Source organism: Struthio camelus, chromosome 3 (genome assembly GCF_040807025.1).
Source record: "Struthio camelus isolate bStrCam1 chromosome 3, bStrCam1.hap1, whole genome shotgun sequence".
NCBI lineage: Eukaryota > Metazoa > Chordata > Aves > Struthioniformes > Struthionidae > Struthio > Struthio camelus.
Genome location: NC_090944.1, coordinates 45,802,641 through 45,821,737, shown reverse-complemented (window position 1 = coordinate 45,821,737; position 19,097 = coordinate 45,802,641). Strand labels below are relative to the sequence as shown.

The window sequence follows — 19,097 nt, the reverse complement described above, 5'->3', positions numbered from 1 at the left end:
AAACTGAAGAAGTAAAATAACACAATGTGCACTTGCCATATGCCTGATATAAATTCCTCCTCTTGTCAGTTTAATGTACGTAAAGGTCATTAAGCCACAGGAGCTGCAGCAGTGGCTATCAGTTCAAACCTAACCTCTATTTCTCCGCGTTGAGCTCCGCGTCTCTCCTGGTCCCTCCAGTAGCCAAGTCCCCCAGTTTTCTAACCCTTGAAGATGCACGTACACACCCGGCTCTCCTCTCTCCATGCCATGGACCCCTTTTATCCCCTCATCCCTCTGCTTTCCCATGCTTGTCCTTTCTCAAACCACCTTGATCCCTCCCTTTTCCTACTTTTGGTGTCTCCTTAAACATCTCACAGTAAGTCTTGTATATTCCCAAAACGCTTTTCCCTGGCATCCCATAATAAATCCAACACGCCCTAGGCAGTAACCCCCAGTCTGCAAGGTGATCTGGAGAGCCTCTTCTGTCAGCTCCTGCCAAGGGGTTTCACCATGGGGCTGACAGCTCCCCTGGGACAGCCTTGTGGGAGCTGGGTTGGGGCATCCCTGACCTGGTTATTGGACTTCCCCTCACAATGCGCCTGTGCTCCTCTGTGTGGAGACGAGCCTTTTATCGCATACCTTAACATAATTACTTCTGTCTCCATTGGGAACTTTTCTGTCATCTCTCTTTGAAAACATCCTTCCTGTTTCTCTTTAACAGGGATGCAAATGCCAGATTTACATTCTTTTGTGCTACAGGTAAGTAATATACTGATGACTTCCTTATCGCAATGCTTCCTTATTGTGGAATTGACATCTCAGTAGGCCCTTTTCCAAGGGTTCGCCAACTATGCTCCTATGGTATTCCTAATTAAAACAGGTTTAGTGCTCCCTCTGCTGAAAGTAACACTTTTGCAAGCTTTTATATAGATTATATAATCAATAAGAAGGATTTACTGTACCTATATTTATCTTGTAATCTGTTGTTCACATCAAAATACCCATAAATACATACAAAACCTTAGTAATAAGGAGGACAAAGTTATCTCACTACACCACTCTATCCTCCTTTCTTAGCTGTAAGTGTTTTAAGAAATCAGTGAAATATTGCTTAATGGAATAATGTGTCCCTTCTAAATACTGTATATTGGACGGAGAGGAATTCTTATTTAATATGGTCTCCAACTGCTACTTTTAATCTCTTATGCAGCAAAAAAAACCCTTCTCAATGAAGTTTTCCCCTATATAGTTCATGACTAGAAGCCACTGTTTCTATTTATACTTATTTCATTAAAGTGTACATCACCATAAAATGTTTCTTACACTTTTAACTTGTGTATTTTTATTCACCTTATTTTTTGTGATAAGACCCCTCGTAACAAGGACAGAACAACAATATGGAAAGTAACCACCTGGATAGTCCTTACTGAAGTCTTATTACTTCCATATGTAAGAAGAAATTAAAGTCAACTGCAATCCCCAAGTTTTTGGCATTCTTAGTATATATTGCATTCAGCAAAAATGAATTTCACTTTTCCTTTTTACTTTTACTACACTGTGATATCAGACATATAGACTTGATCGTTAAGGGAATACATATCTTAACTGACTAAAAAAAGCGAAGTCTTTATTATGCCTAAAGCAATAATCTTTAATAAATTTTTATGCCTTATACATTATATTCCAATCTCTTTTACAGTACAGATATTCTTAAAAATAACTGATATTAAAAGCTGAATAAAATTAAGGATGATAAAGTGAATTTTAGAAATGCTTTTCTGTTTAGCCCTATAATTTTAAATTGGACTACTCTAAGAATCATCAGAAAATAGTAATCAGATGGTGATGAATAAAATTAACTTTGAAATCTTCTATAAACCAGCATTGTTCATGTGCACAGAAAAGAAATCAAGTTAATAGGAAGAATCTATGCAAGTACAGATACAAAACATAGGAGAAAGCTCAAAAGGGCTTCTGTCGAAGCCTCGTTCTACGGACAATTGATACCGATGTATATCACAACCCTTCAAAGCTCTTCTGTGCACACAAGCTTTGCGCATCTGTGAATATCACCAAAAGCCCACATGAGCAACCTTCCCAGCTTACTTTCCTAAGATCTCTGCACATTAAATATAATACTTGGGGGAACTGTTTTTTTCTCCTGTTTCTAACTTCACCATTCCCACAACGTATTTTTTGAACAAGTTTTAAATAAAATATGACAAAGGTTTAAAAAAAAAAGGATATTAAAAATAGCCTATACAAAAAGATATTTCTACTGCACCTGACAGCATATCCTACCTGTTTTTCAGCTAAAATTAAATTTTCTATCTTAGTAGATGCTTAACATAGTGCATGGCAGGTATGTGGTTTCTCAGCTGTTCAGATAAAGTAATGCAAACATAGACAAAACTGTAATTTAAATACAATTTAAAATAAATTAACTTTAAAAAATATGAAAATGTCAGCTTTGAACATACTGATATATATTTTTTCTACAGATAAACATATTCAAGTATGCAGAACATTTTAATACAAACAATCTGTTACCTGAACTGTAGAACTGATTTCAGATGCAAATCCTCCTGTCAAAGGAGCCTCATGACTAATCAGCAATCGCCCAGTCTTCACCACTGACTGAAAAGGAAAACAAACCCCAAAAATGTAATCAAATTACAGCTCTTGTGACTTCTTACCTGCATTACTAATAGAATATATGAATGACATAATATTTTTAGCAGTATTAAAATGTAGCTACTTTTCCCCTTTTATGTTTCCCCTTTTCATTGCAACTATAAATGGACCCAAAAATGTAAACTGATAAATTAATTAGAATCTGTTCTGTATTTATTAAAAAAATTCACATCTACCTTTCAGTTTTAAGCAATCTTCAGGAATAAAATATCACATTTCATTACATTTCAATTTACCCTACCAACATTTCTGAAGAAAAAAAAGGATTTTAACAATAAGCCAGTAAGAATTTGATCCTGCAGACAGTAATAGCACTCACGTAAAGAAATCCTTCACTGAAATACATGTTTGCATGACCAGATCCTAGATAAAGCCCTTAACCCATAGCTGTTTAAAAGTATGAATATTAAATAAAATTTTAGCAAGAAAACAAATCATGTGGATTAATGCTTATCATTTAAGTTTTCTTGTGGCTATTACAAGCAACATTTAAAAATGTTGCTTGCTTTAAATGTTTTTAAATTTTAAATTTTAAAAATTGCACAAAAACCAGGAGATTTAATGTGACCCATTTTATAAATAATTACATAACACAATATTTACAGAATAAGAGCTATAAGGTATTTTTTTAAAAAAGCAAAGTGGGTTTATTGTGAAACATAACAATGAAAGCAAAATATGTTTAACCTGAGTGTAAAGCTTCAATACATCTGAATGTCTTGAAGTTTAGTACAACTATTTGCTAGATGGCATAGACCTGAGCTATATCAGATACCCTTGGTCAGAAATATGACAGCCAAGTCTCACTTTTCTTAATACACATTCTGTCATTTCAGAAAGTTTATATAAAAGTTCCATGAACTTCTAGAGATGCATAACAGAAAAAAAGCCATCAAAAGAACTTGTACATTAATCTTTCCAGGCCTGCTATAGTTAGATTTTTAAAGTAAGTATATAGCGTACTGCTAGTGTACCATTACTCATCAAGTGGAAAAGCCCAAGACAGCACTAGCTATCAGGTCAACTTCCTAATGCTCTGCTTTCTATTTGTCTATACCAACCCATTCTCCAGCAAGGCAGCTCCACGTTATCCACATAATGGAATACATTAAAGTTACCTTTTAATTATACAGTTTTCATTCTGATTCAAATACTTTTCAAATTCTTTTGCTTCTCTAGCAATGCCTTAATGGCTCTAAATAGCTGGGCCGCAGATGTGCTACTGTCAACTAACAAACCTATAAACAGTATGAACCATACACTGTACCATGGAGCAGCTTCACAATATTCAGAGAAACAAGACAGAAAAAGTCATTTCAACAGCTGGAAAGTAATATGTAGTAATATAGACTCATTTCCTGAATTTCTCTGGCCTGCACTTGAAACTCAAAAAAAGAGCAGAGACATTAACTGCATTATAAATCTGTCAAATACACCAAAAGACAGTTCACTGAAGAACAAGCACATTCCAATTTTAAATGGATAGGATAAAACTGATATGATTAGTCAATTAAAAATATTTTTTTTAATCCTTGTATTCTATTTTACACAAAAATATTTCTTCTTTCACATATATATTTGTTCTGAAATATCTATATGTCTCATTTTGAACATTACAAGCTATCATTACAAGTTTGATTTTTGAGAGTGTAATAGTACAAAATATAGACATTGTTGGAACATATATAAGAAAAGCCACATAGGGTCAGACCAAAAATCCAACAGTCCAGCATCCTGTCTCCAAAAGGGAGATAAATGGAAGTTCTGGAAAGAGCAGTAGGGCTTTTGGTATGTTCCTAGACTACTTCGCAGCCTCCAACTGTTTTCACATCACAGACTTTCTGAGCCCAATATGGTTTCTTGCTCTCTCAGTAATTAATAACTTTTCTTTCATAAAATTCTCTGTTCATCCAATTCAGCTCATGGAAACAGCAAAGACAAATCTCATTTTAGACACTCCTCCCTACTCCTATGAGCAGTCCTTATTTTTACTTCAAAGATTCCTTGCCTGTATGGTTCTTCAGAGCAAGAAACCGATCACACAGCATTGCATACAAGCCATTCAGTCCTGCTAAAAAGCACTGTATATTACCCCTGGTGGGCAACCATGCTAGCACAGCTGGGACGCTTTCGATACCCAACCTAGCTTGTTCAGAGCCAGCTTGGATACCATTGCGTGGCATCACATTGTGTCATAGAGACATACCTTAAATTTTCTTCTAACTGTTAAGCCAGAATCAAAACGAGCATGTGTTAGCCACCATACTGCATCACAAATGACTCCTGGATTTTAAGGACAGAAGTGAGTATTGCAATTCCTGCATATTACAGGCTCCCCTGCATTAATTTCTGCCTAATATCTGCTCTTTTCTATTCAACACTTGTTCTTGAACTACACTACATTTTTCAGTAAGACATGCAATCTTGATTAACACTGCATTTGCAGTGTTTGTGAAGGCACCACAGTTACGGGTAAGTTGTTCCAGTGTTTAATTACCTTCCCTGTTAAAATTTTGCACCTTATTTCTAACCTGAATTCGTCCAACTTCAGCTTCAAGCTGTTGGTTCTTATTTTACTTATTTGCTAGGTGGAGAAGCTATCTATTATCACATTTCTGCTACTCACAAGAATAAGTTAAGACTGCAATCAAATGATCCCTTAACCACGCTTTTGCTAAACTAAGCAGACTGAACTCTTTAAATCTTTCATCACATAGCACACTTCCAAACCCTTAATCATTCTTACAACTCTTTGCTGACTCATCTCCAATTTTCAATGTCCTTTCTGAAGTATATCCATCTAAAAAATAGCATTGCAGTCACTTTCAGAGCAATGCCAAACACAGAGATAACACGACCCCTGCTATTCTATTCAGTATTTCTGTGTTGATGCAGCTCTTGGATATATCAGGCCATTTGGCCAAAGCATAACAATATGAGTTCAGTTTCAACCGATGATTATGATTCCCAGTTTTTGGGATAGTGGGAGGGTTTTCTGTTTTTAACGAATAATTTCTTCCTCGAATAACGATGGAAATATAGCCTGCATTCGTTATTTCAATGCATAAAATTACATTTCGGCATGCTGAAAAAATATATTGCTTGTCTGAACCTAGCTCAGCAAATGAACCTATCTTCTCTTTATCAGTGATCAAGCATCTATTTTATTTATTTCTCCAACTGCTGTCTCCAACTGTTATCTCCAAATTTTTAACAGTGATGTTTTTAAATGGTTTTACATATCTTTGACAAAAATATTAAACAAGAACAGGTTAAAAATTAGATGCTGCAGGAACTCGATGATGTTACTATTTCCATTCAGTAACAGTATTATTACCTTTATTTTTGTTCTTGTAAGCTTTACATGGCAACAGACTTTGCTTCCCTCTTTTGCTTCCTCTGTTAATTCTCCCTAAATTTGAATTCATACTAACTGCCATCAACTTGCCTTTTTTGCCAACTAGATAGACAGGATTTTTATTTTGTGGATTCTTCCCACCACCCTCATAAGCCCTACAGTCTAAGTGATAGCAGCCGTAATGCCTTACTTCTCAACTAGGCTAATTTGTTCTGTGAGCACCTAGTAAAACGTTCTCAAACAGCTTTCAACTGTTGATCATGTATTTCTACTTTACTTCTCCCTGCTTGTTTCTTCTAGCTAATTTGTTCACAGTTTTGTAGATTCCTCTTCCTAGTCAATTTGGTATACAGCTTTTTTGCTGTGGAAAACCAGCTCCATAAAGCATCAGATATTAATAAATTACTGGTTGAACCTTCATTTAGTTCAGCAAACACATTGGGTCTCTCTGTGCCCTCATTTTAATTATTCAATTTGTTTTACATTGTTTTCTCTATCTTACCGATGATGGTACTACATAGCAATACGATAGCAGCCAGTAGTAATGATTTTTTTTTCCTTTTTAAACACAAAGATTTTAAATATATATTACCATGTAAAAATATTTCAGGCTATATACCTTATAAGAAAGCTGTAGTCCATAATGAAAAAAGTCTAATTTATCAGAGGTAGTGTCCTAGAATGGCTAAAACATTTAATTTCTGTATTTATATATGGAAACTTACTCTTATTTCTTGGAAATAAAGTAATTGATAGGTTAAAAGAAAGGGAAAGTTTCAAAAGTAACTATTTTACAGTCTACAGGGAAAAACAAACATTCTTAATGATTACTTGCAGATATCAGTGCTCTTCTATAAAACATTAATTTCATGTTTAAAATGAACTATAAAGCATTACTCCCTGTCAAATCAAATGTATCAAGCATTCAGTTTCCAGGATAACCAAAACCCAACATTCAGAAGATCATTGCAGTCCAAATATCTTATCAAACTGCTGCTAGCAGCTTTGTCTACAGCATGGTAGACATAAGGTCAGGTCCCTGTTACCTGACAAAGTTAATGGGAAATACCACTGCCATAAAACTGGAGAATATATAGTGGTTAAATCAGCACAGTGTAACAAATTACCCAGTATGGAACACTACTGTTTTATTGTATTTTGAAAAGGTGGATAAGTTGGAGTGGTTTTTTGCTTGTTTTTTCATTTGATTTGTCTAGAGAAATGGATGATCTTTCGAGGAATGAAATATTTTGTCCCCTCAGAACCAAACACTTGCTGCCTTTGTATAAGGGTTTGAGTCTCCTCTGCCTTCAAAGCATTCCCTGACTCTATTTTTCACAGCCTCAGTTTTCACACTTTGTCCTACTCAGATCCAAATGCTTAGAAACATGCAGACACTGCCGTACTTTAAAAAATGCTTCTGAAAAGATTACAGTGCAGTTCAGGAGATTTGCACATGATATACACGTTCCTCCTTTAAAACTATAACCATTAGTTGTTGCTTGCTAATAGTTAATCAAAACCCAGAGAGACTTCTGAGGGTGCTAATCCAGTATCTGGAGATCTCTCCTCTCTCAGATTAAATGAAAATGGAAAGTCTTTCCCATCATTAGGAATAGTCCGCAGTGGAAAGGCATTAGCAGCACCAGGCTCTTTGGAGCATGTGGTTCGCCTTACGTCGCCATCGTTCCGCGGCTCGCGGTCGGGTCCAACAAACACAACTTTGGCTGCTCCTGAAAGGCAGCAGTCCTATCCTACCTCCTGTTCCCATCTGTCCCTGGGATCTCTTCAACCCTTTCAGGGGCCATAGGGTAAGCCAGTCCAAGGAGATGATCTGATTTATGCAGCAGCTGTGTACAGTTAACATAAAGCAGCAAGCATCACCACGGAGATGGGGCAGATGTGGATCACATGTGTCTCTGAAGCGACAGCGAAAGCTTGAGAAGTGCCCTTGCAGAGGACGAACAAGCCCAAGTAATGAGGCACAACGTACAAGCTGCTGCATCACTACCACCTCTGCTGTATCCAGTCATTAGAGCACAGATTGTAGGGCTTTCAACTACTAAAATAACCCTACAGCAAAACCAAAAGCAAATTTTAAATATATTTTTTCTCCTCAGTTTCCTCATCACAGCTGGTTTACATTGGTGTAACATACAGCTACAATTTATGTTTTGTCAGAGCAGCATGCTAGCACCATGATCACCCTGATAATGAAATTCTGCAAAAACACTCTAATGTCTTTGCAAACTAGTATTTTCAAACTGCACTCAGAAGGCTTTCTGAACTGCAGCCCAATGTTTTTGCAACGGAGCAGCTTAGCAAATTAGTTTCAACCTCCCTTACCAAACTCTCATCCAAGACTTCTATAATCATTTGCCTGTTCAATTCTCAATGCATCATTTTGGCAGCTTTTTGTCCTCCTACAAGCACTGATGACAGAAGAAAACAATACAAGTCTGGCAGTTCCAAATGCTTTGAAATCTACGCGCTGACATCAGCGATGGCATACTACGCCCAGACTTAAAATCAAAATGAGCTTGATGGTCAGCTGTATTTTACACTATTACTCTACACATATAGCAACAGCACTATTTCCACTGTAACCAGATGCTTCACTAACACAGTAATTGCCTTTAAAGAAACGATCAAAGCCAAGATTAGGTTATAAGTACGTCTGTTACCGTGTCACGGAGGCAAGCTGCCTATTTTCTTAAAAAGAAAACCTTGTTCTTGGAATAAAAAGATTTTCCATCTGTTACAGAAAAGAAATTATTTAGGTGCTCACTTTCAAATGTCAAGTTTTGCATAGTTTTGATCTTGGTCTTTAGAGACTGCAAAAATTTTCGGCCCCATTTAAAAACTAGCTCTCAAAAATAATTTTAAAGAAGCTGGCAAAAGTATTGAAACTGTATTTGTATTACATCTGATTTTCACTGAACATGTATGCAAACAATTACAAAATTATATAAAAATAAACATTAATAGAAATGTACACTTACTGAAAACCAATCAGAATATCATAGCTAAACAAAAATAATAAAAAGAATGTCTTGAAAAACATGAAATTCCTCACCTCCCCCCTCAAATTTTTTCATTTTTAAATCAGGTCTAATGAATATGTGCTTGGGAGATATAAAACCTAGGGGAGGCAAATTTCCCAAATCCCATTAGGTACTGTTTTCTTTCAATGTTTCGATAACAAATGAAATAATTTTGCTGCTCAATATTATAAACATAGGGGTAGAAATAAGATCCCATATTTTTAGTCAGCATTTCCTGGAAAGAAATGTATAACAATATGTCAGATGAATCACTGAAGATTACATTTACCGAGCATGTGCAGATCAATAAATATCATGACACATTACGTCCAATGCATCCCAGATACATTGGGCGCTCTGTGCATGTGATATACTGATGACCGTCACATGTGCAGTAAATTAGTCTCCAGTTTCCAGATACCTCACAGCCTTGTTGGAGCTGTGGGATCTCTGGAAAATCAGATAAATAGGTCATCAAACACCAATTCTTTTCCAGGCTGCAAAGAGAAGGAATAGAAGGGAAGAGGGACAAGCTGTGTCCTAAGAGGACTGAACATTATTGCATGTACATTACATTCCCAAGTTAACTAAAATCCATTAATCTGTTAAGATCAAGATGCAAAGACAAACAAGTGAGAAGAAAAAACATTATTTCATCACATACAGTTCAACAGGCCCAAAGCATGAAAAAGATTTCTCAGCTCCTGGTAATGAGACAATCAGGCTTACACTCATTTTGTTAAGATTCATAAGGATACTGTAAATATAATAAACATACATGTCACACACATACAATACAATACATGTATTGCAACAAAATTGCAGAGAATCCTAGCTGGAACACTGACAACAGGGTAGGTAGAGCAAATAAAACCACTTGGAAAGGAAAACAGTCTTTCTAATTCCATCACTTAAGAAGGCCATTTGAGAGAAATCCTTAACAAAAATTTTCCACACGATAGAACAAAAAAACATATGAAGTTCTGTAATAGGCAAATATGCTGATTAACATCAGGGAATACAAAAATAAAGCTCAATTCCTTTTTAATTTCACATAAATAGCTAAAATGTTGCCAATTATTTTAAGTGATCCACATTAGCAGAGCATAACTTTTGTCTCCCTGCTAATGGTTAAACAAAACAGGCTTTTAATCCATTGTGCCTGCTTTTTCAGCCCAGGTAGTACGGGTTTGTGCTTTCTGACGTAAAAGTCTGGAATTAATTCCCTGCAGATGGCACAGCACAGACTGTCACTACACGCTGTGGCCTAGACTGAGCTCAAAGCTGCTGTCAACTTCTGAAGCTCAGAGCACGTTTCCTCAAAATAAAGGGAACTGCATTAAGTACTTAATTTATATGGCGAGGACAAGCAGATCCATTAGGGCTCCCAGACTGCAAAGAGCATAAAGATGAGCATACATTAGTTCTGATTTATAACAGAGAAAACCAAAACAGCGTCCTTAAAAACAGAAAATACTAACAGGAAACAGGGAAAAGGGAATGAACGGAGAACAGCCCGTTATTACTGTCCAGTCCAGCATGCAACCTTGTCACATTGGAGCAAAGAGGCTGTACTGCTGCACAACTATCCTTTAACATCATGACTATATCCCAACCTGCCTTCTGTGGAATGAAAGAAAAAACAAACAAAACAACAAAAAAACATAAAAGTTGTTAGTCTAATCTTACAAATCTGTAAGGCTTATCTTTTGATATAACTATACAGATAGATAGATATACACAGTGCTTATATATAGGCGCGTGCATATATGCTTATACACATACTCACACCACATATACATATATATATATATATTTACACTCCCCTATCCATAACTCCACTGGCCCACATAAACTGTTTTCTCCCTTTAAACATTCTGGAGACCATACAGTTGTGTTATCTATTCCTTGAGCTGTTGAACCCTACTACCCACCACACCATACTGTAAGAAAAGTTATCCTAGCTCCATATGTTCTAGCTCCATCACTTCCAGGACTTCCTGCTACATCTGAGCTGGGGGTCAAGAAGCCTAGCTGTACTCTCTGTAGAAGAATTTTGTATTTCTACTAGAATGAGTTAGGATGCAAAGATGAGTTAAGAGGCTTGCAACAATCCTTAAAACCTATTTCCAGACAGTTCTGAGGACTTTGGCCCTACGGTAAATGGATGAAATTACCATAATAATTACCATACCGACAAGGAAGGCTAAGGCCCAGCTGGAATTAAATCTGGCAAGGGATGTCAAGGACAACAAGAAGGGCTTCTTCAAATACATCAATAGCAAAAGGAAGACTAGGGAAAATGTGGGCCCACTGCTGAATGGGGCGGATGCCCTGGGGACAAAGGATACAGAGAAGGCAGAGTTGCTGAACGCCTTCTTTGCTTCAGTCTTCACTGCTAAGGCCAGTCCTCAGGAATTCCAGACCTTGGAGACAAGAGAGGAAGGCTGGAGAAAGGAAGACTCTCCCTTGGTGGAAGAGGATCAGGTTAGAGATCATTTGTCCAAACCTGACATCCATAAATCCATGGGCCCCGATGGGATGCACCCCAAGAGGGCTGAGGGAGCTGGCGGATGTTATCACAAGGCCACTCTCCATCATCTTGGAAAGGTCCTGGAGATCAGGAGAGGTGCCCGAGGACTGGAAGAAAGCCAATGTCATCCGAGTCTTCCAAAAGGGCAAGAAGGAGGAGCCAGGGAACTCCAGGCCTGTCAGCCTCACCTCCATCCCGGGAAAGGTGATGGAACAGCTCATCCTGGAGGCCCTCACTAAGCATGTGGAGGACAAGAAGGTGATCAGGAGTAGTCAGCATGGATTCACCAAAGGGCAATCATGCTTGACCAATCTGATAGCCTTCTATGACGGAATGACTGGCTGGGTAGATGAGGGCAGAGCAGTGGAGGTTGTCCACCTGGACTTCAGCAAGGCTTCTGACACTGTCTCCCATCACATCCTCCTAGGTAAGCTCAGGAAGTGTGGGCTAGATGAGTGGACGGTGAGGTGGATTGAGAACTGGCTGGATGGCAGAGCTCAGAGGGTTGTGGTGAATGGCACAGAGTCAAGTTGGAGGCCTGTGGCTAGTGGTGTCCCCCAGGGGTCAGTCCTGGGTCCAGTCTTGTTCAATGTATTCATCCATGACCTGGAGGAAGGGACAGAGTGCACCCTCAGCAAGGTTGCTGATGATACTAAACTGGGGGGAGAGGCTGACACACCAGAAGACTGTGCTGCCCTTCAGAGGGACCTGGACAGGCTGGAGAGCTGGGCGGAGAGGAACCTCATGAAGTTCAACAAAGACACATTCAGGGTCCTGCACCTAGGCAGGAACAATCCCCTGCACCAGTACAGGCTGGGGGTTGACCTGCTGGAAAGCAGCTCTGCCGAGAAGGACCTGGGAGTGCTGGTGGACAACAAGTTAAGCATGAGCCAGCAGTGTGCCCTTGTGGCCAAGAAGGCCAATGGGATCCTGGGCTGCATTAGGCAGAGTGTTGCCAGCAGGTGGAGGGAGGTGATCCCGCCCCTTTCCTCAGCCCTGGGGAGGCCTCACCTGGAGTACTGGGTCCAGTTCTGGGCTCCCCAGCACAAGAGAGACATGGCACTCCTGGAGAGAGTCCAGCGAAGGGCTACCAAGATGATTAGAGGGCTGGAGCACCTCTCCTCTGAAGAAAGGCTGCAAGAGCTGGGCCTGTTCAGCCTGGAGAAGAGAAGACTGAGAGAGGATCTCATCAACGTGTACAAGTATCTGAAGGGGGAGTGTCAAGAGGATGAGGCCAGCCTCTTCTCCGTGGTGCCCAGCAACAGGACAAGAGGCAATGGGCACAAACTGAACCACAGGCAGTTCCATCTGAACCTGAGAAAAAACTTCTTCACTGTGAGGGTGACTGAGCATTGGACCAGGTTGCCCAGCAAGGTAGTGGAGTCTCCTTCCCTGGAGATATTCAAAAGCCGTCTGGATGTGATCCTGGGCAATATGCTCTAGGTGACCCTGCTTGAGCAGGGAGGTTGGACTAGATGATCTGCAGAGGTCATCCTAAACCTAAACGATTCTGTGATTCTGCGATAATATGCAGAATTCTGATGTTATCTTTTAATACAGTTCTTACAGTGAAAAATGAATGGCAAGTGAATTAAAATTTTTCCTGTTAAGAATATTGCTACTGAGTCAATCAAGTTTTCCAGAAAATGTTTCTTATAGACTTCTCCGTAATTGTCAGTTTCTATATGTATACCTAGCTATCTGCATGCAGATACATAAGTCTTACTTTCTTTGTTCCCAAGTGAAATGCAAATATTACATTAATCTTTCAAAAGATCAAGACCAAAACAAATCAAAAACCTTTCTGAAGACTGATATGAACAGCTCAAACTCAGTGTGTCAAAGTAACAAAAATGTTTTGCTCAGGAATCATCACTCTTAAGCTGTTCTGACATTCAGTATAAATAACTTCTGAGTTATTTATATATATATTTTATATATATTTATATATTAAATATATTTATATATTAAATATATTTATAATTTATTTATATACATATATATATATATTTTTTTTTATAAAAATAAAAGCTATCCAGCAACTAATTCCCAACTCTCTTATGAGCTTTACTTAAACAATTTGCTGTTGTGCTCCTGTTTAAAACTTCGCAGCCTCTCATGGTAGGATGAAAACAGTTTCCAGAAAAAAGTATGACACCGAGACCCCTAAAATAACCTTATATCTCAAACAGCACAGTACTAAATGGTTGTAGCTCTACCGTCATTAAACTCAAGCGAATATTGTCGGGGGCCTGCAATGAGTTTGGTTTTCATGCCATTCCTCCTGTAGGGAAGTACATTTTCTAAGCAGTGGATCTGAGTAAGCATCTCATATTAATAAGGATTGCAAATAAAATCATCAGTATTGGTATAACAGTTTGCCTGCCCATTTATTTACATAACAATTTATATCCTTTATAATAAGCCCAACCACCCACATAGAAAATGAAATGATCTTGTTTCTTCTGGCAAACCCTACAAGTGAGCAATAAATATGAAAGCCAAAGTTGATACTAACACTACATTTATTCGAATTTGTCCTAAGTTCATAGCTAATACAGATGTTACAGATAAGCTGTGCTATGTGGAACATTTTTAGTGAGTCAAATGTGTATAGAAACTCATTTCGCCTAATTCAATAATCTGACCAATATTTTGCATAGGCTAAAGAATGGGAAATAAAGGAAAGAAAAATAAAACTAGTATGACTTATCTTACTCCTGTCCTTTCTCATTTTTGTTTTTACCTATATAATCATAGATATCACCACTTTTGTCCCTTACATATTTGCATGAGTTATGAACAGCTTTCTGATACCTTGGTTAGGCCTGCTCTGATTTCTGCTGATTTGACCTTGGGAGGTCTCTAGTCCAACCTCTAGCTCAAAGCAGGGCCACGTATGAGATCAGACCAGCATACTCAGGGCTTTACCCAGTCAGGTCTTGAACAGACCAAAAGATAGAGCCTTCACACCCTTCCTGGGTAATCTGCTCCGCTACCCTTTGAGCCTAATCATCCAATCAGTGCTTTACTTATCTAGCTGTCCACTCATCCAGACCACAATATCCTAACTTGGATAAAACAGTATTCTGGAAGATAGTATTGAAAGCCTTGCTAAAGTCAAGGTAAATGTCATTCATTGCTCTCCCTTCATCCAAAAATCTAGTTGTTTTATCAAAGAAGGCAATCAGGTTGGCCATTACATGAACATTAATAAGATCATGCTTACTGTTCCTAATCATGTTCCCCTTCACGTGGCAAGAAATTATGGCAGACTTTCAGTTTTGGTTAAGATCATTCTAGCTTTAATGATTAAAACAGCATCAAATCATTTACTGATACTTTTTTTAAGAAAGATAAAACAATTTTACTATATTTGATCACAAAAAGGCAACCAATGCTCACTAGTACCGATGACATAAACTTATAAGAAGTTTGACTGCTGTCAGTGGGACTAACCACAGTAGTAAGCATTCTGGTACACTTAGTACATGCTTGCAGCAGTGTCCTCTATGTAAGATTCTTACTAAATCACTATTTAGAAAATATTATTGCAGCTTTTCTTTTCAGGCAGATCTCTGCAGTAGCCAGTTACATAGTTTATGCTGATGTTGCATAATACACTGGTTAAGCTTCACCAGCTTGAAATCCACATGAGGGTGGAGCTTTTCCCAACTTCAAAATGTACGCATGGTAGAACAGTTCATTAAGAATTAATGTGACCACAGTTGGGATGCATATAGGAAACATCTTGAAGAGAAATGTTACTGCAACCATAAAACTTACTGCTTCAACACACCAGAACTTTATTATTCCAATATGTATCATTTTACACTACAAACGCCAAAAATAATTCTGAAAGACTAACGTGGCTTTTTCCTGCATAGCACTGAAAACAGAATGCTGTAGTGTGGACATAGTGGTGCAGTGACAATGAGAAATGAAAACAGGCAAAGGAGTAACGTGGTGGAGCCTGGAAAATTCAAAAAATGACACCAGTCAACAAAAACAGAAGGATAGGCTACAGCGTTAGGCTGAACAACCTAAGAAGCAATGAAGATGATGGGTAATAAAGTAGCTAAGATTAGTTTATAGCCTTTCCATCATACAGAATATTGTCAGAGTGTGGTTGATACGCTCAACAGGGACATTTATAAACTCCCTTCAAAGGCAGCAACCAAGAACAGAGTAACACTGTGTTAGGCACCAAAAAATACAGAGTAGCAGAGGATTCCTATCCAGAACAACTTTTAGTCTAAACAGAAGTGACAATGGAAAGGGAAAAGAGATATGACACAGTGGGGTGCATATCAACATTTTGCTTTTTTTTTTTAAATAACTAGAAGAGTGCTAAACTAAATTAAAAGGACTGACATTCTATCAACCAGTGACCAATTCTATAATGCCTTTTAGTAAGTTTAGACTTTAAAAAAAAACATGATACAAATGCTCTTGTAACACTTTTATAACACCATTTAACATACATACCGCTAGATCTCAAGCCGTGTAGTTAATTGCTAAGAAAATAGTAACTACCACTAACGGCCTTAGGATGTGCAAACAATGGAGAAAAGATACATTTTGTGCAGAAGGATGTTTCTGTTCAATCTGAAAAGCTTTAATCAGCTGCAATCGCAGTAGGCAGAAAAACATTACATTTAGAATCCCACAGTACAATCTCTTGATATTCTTCAGGTAAAAAGCTAGAAACACAACAGAATTAATTATTTAGGGTAAAAAGCTGATTCAGAAGTCAAAAGCAAATTTCAAAATATCTTCCAGGCTCATTCCTATATCACTTCATAAACACAGTCTTGATTTAACTGCATTCATTTCCTCCAACTCTTCACTTCCCCCCAGCCCATACTGGAAACTGTCCACAACAGTGATGATTAATAACTTTTACACATATTTATAAACATTTAGCATAAAGAATCCCTATTTAATTTTGGGAATCAAATGCTGCCTGGATATAACTTTAAAATAATAGAACATGAAAAAAAAAATCACATGAATGTAAACAAGTTTCTCTTGATAAAATGTTTCTAGATCTCCCAGTCATCGTCTTCTAGTAGTAACTACTACCAGAACCGTTAAATAATCTTTTTTAAATATAAACTCTACTGAACTGATGGAAAACATTCCTGACTCCAGCAGACTGGTGATTCACGATTCCTCTATGCTTTGAACTGTGTTTGTCTACTTAACCACAGTTAAATGCATCTATTCAAACAACATTTCTGACTATTTAACCTAAAACATAATCTTAATGGTAATGTTTTCAGAAAATAAGAACTTCTGCTGTAGCCCCCAAACTGCACAAGTCTTTGAGCAACAGTTAATAACGCACTGTGGACAAATTTGTCCTTTCCCCATTAGCCTACTTTTTACACTCCTGTATGAGGAAGCAAAATTTAGAAAGTCTCAGAAACAAATGCAGATGGAGAATGATGCACTAAAGAAATTGTATTAGACCCTTTTCATCCAATAAATCTTCATGAACAAATTATATGACTCCCTCAAGCTTCTGTGGTATCAACACATTCTGTCGAGGTTGCAGGGAGAGAAATGTTTGGCTGTGGCTTTTTTCGTTAGCTTTTTAATGACACTATTGAACATAGAAAGTAAAGCCTTCATAAATTAACTGGCTTCTTCAGTTTTTTTATACTCATGCTCAAAATTAAAATTTACTTTAGGTCTCAAAAATAATAAGTATATTAATAAATTAACAATTAAACCTGAAATTAGTTAGCTCGCTTTTTTTCTTTTAGAAATGATGTGCATTTCGTTTATTAGCAGTCTCAGGTTTCAAAAATTTCTTCTGCCCCACAAACTCCTGCAGTAATCATGTTGTACTAGTATATATTCTTTTCATTATAACACAATTTAAAATAACAACAACAACAAAACAAAAAATGCACAGTTTGAGGGGGTTTTTTTTGAGGTGCTGCCCAACTCAATTTTTAAAGAAAGACCAAACCAGTCTTCTGAATCCAAAAAGGACAGAGAAAATACCTTCACAACAGGGGACTTACTTCAGGCTGCAAGTCCCAAACTCCTAAAGGCACTTACCTCAGGACTACGGAGGTACTTAAAATCCTGAGATGCAGAGAGGATCTAGCCAGCTTCATCTGTCCTCCCCCTCACAATCACCATCACCTTCCCCTTTTCAGCATCCTGGCTCTTCCAGGTGCTTTAACTTTCATTCTGAATCATATAAAAAAACTCAGCCAGCTAAGCTGTTAATTCCACTGCCAGGTGGCAAAACTTTAAGAGGTTGAACAGTGACATAGCCAGATTCCTGCACGGAATTTATTCTTTTACTTTTGCAAAACAGATGGGATCTTGTCCAATTCTGAAAGAGCTCCCATGGGGGTTCAAGTTATTTATAAGGATTCACAAACCTACTGTTAGTCCAAAGGACATACAAGAATGAAGTCCAAATCTTGTACTACAGTTTCTAGGCAGGACCCCTGATAAAATACCTCTCCAGGTATTTTGCAGGGATCCAAGAATGGACAATCTAACTTACTGCCCTCCACACACCATACACATAGTCTCACTTTCGCTCTGGAATAAATCTTAGAAGGTATTCATCCAGAAGTACTACATACTGAATTCACATGCTGTGCTGCTAGATATGACCCACATAACATGCCTCCTGAGAATAACCTTACTGAAGCTAACTACAGGCTTGGAGATCTTACATCAAAAAAGAAAAAAAAAAGAAAAAAATACAATTATTCTTAAAAGAAAAATGGCATCTCGTCACCAAGAAAATAAGTATAAGAGTCTGTTTTGGGGGTGGAGGGGTTTCTAAATCCATAATAGTTTCATTTTCCCCTTAAAATTACTCAGCAGCTTCTAACCTCAGTGAATAACCACATAAGATACGTGATAGTGTGTCCCAGGAAACTCATGATAAAGCCTTCTTCACCATCTTTTTTCATCTTTACATTACAAATGTAATAAAATTTCTAACAATATAAGATACAGGCAAATTACACACAGCTTACAATACAAAGACTAGCAGTCAGTAATAAGGTACAGCATTCAAATGAAAGCCAATAGGTAGACCAATGCAGATAGATACAAGACATCCTGCAATTTTTATTTACTACTTGGGCACTGTTTCTATTTTTGAACTAGAAAGATTAAAATGGAACAGACATTTCTTAAACCTGTAGATAAAGATGGATGCATGGAAGATGGTCAGCACGAATTTATGAAGGGGAAATCATGCTTAACCAACCCGAAGCCTTCTACGATGAGATGACTGGCTCGGTGCATGAGGTGAGAGCAGCACATTTTGTTAAACTTTACTTTAGTAAGGCTTTTGATGCTATCTCCCATAATATCCCCGCAGACAAGCTGAGGAAGTATGGGATAGAGAGCGGACAGCGAGGTGGACGCACAATTGGCTGAACTACTGGGCTTAGAGGGTTGTGATCAGCACAATGTTCGGCTGGAGACCAGTAACTAGTGG

At 37.8% G+C, this 19,097-nt stretch overlaps 1 protein-coding gene across 3 annotated transcripts in view; it reads right to left on the bottom strand.

Moving 5' to 3' along the window:
- The window catches only part of BCKDHB (branched chain keto acid dehydrogenase E1 subunit beta), a 143,026-nt gene that overhangs the window by 55,222 nt on the left and 68,707 nt on the right, over window positions 1-19,097 (bottom strand). For all 3 annotated transcript variants that reach the window (XR_011140118.1, XR_011140119.1, XM_068937628.1), the window contains one exon: window positions 2,533-2,619. Coding sequence is in view for 1 of the 3 variants with exons in the window: in XM_068937628.1 (XP_068793729.1) it covers window positions 2,533-2,619 (87 nt within the window). In the remaining 2 variants the exon portion in view is untranslated. The remainder of the gene's footprint in view (window positions 1-2,532; window positions 2,620-19,097) is intronic.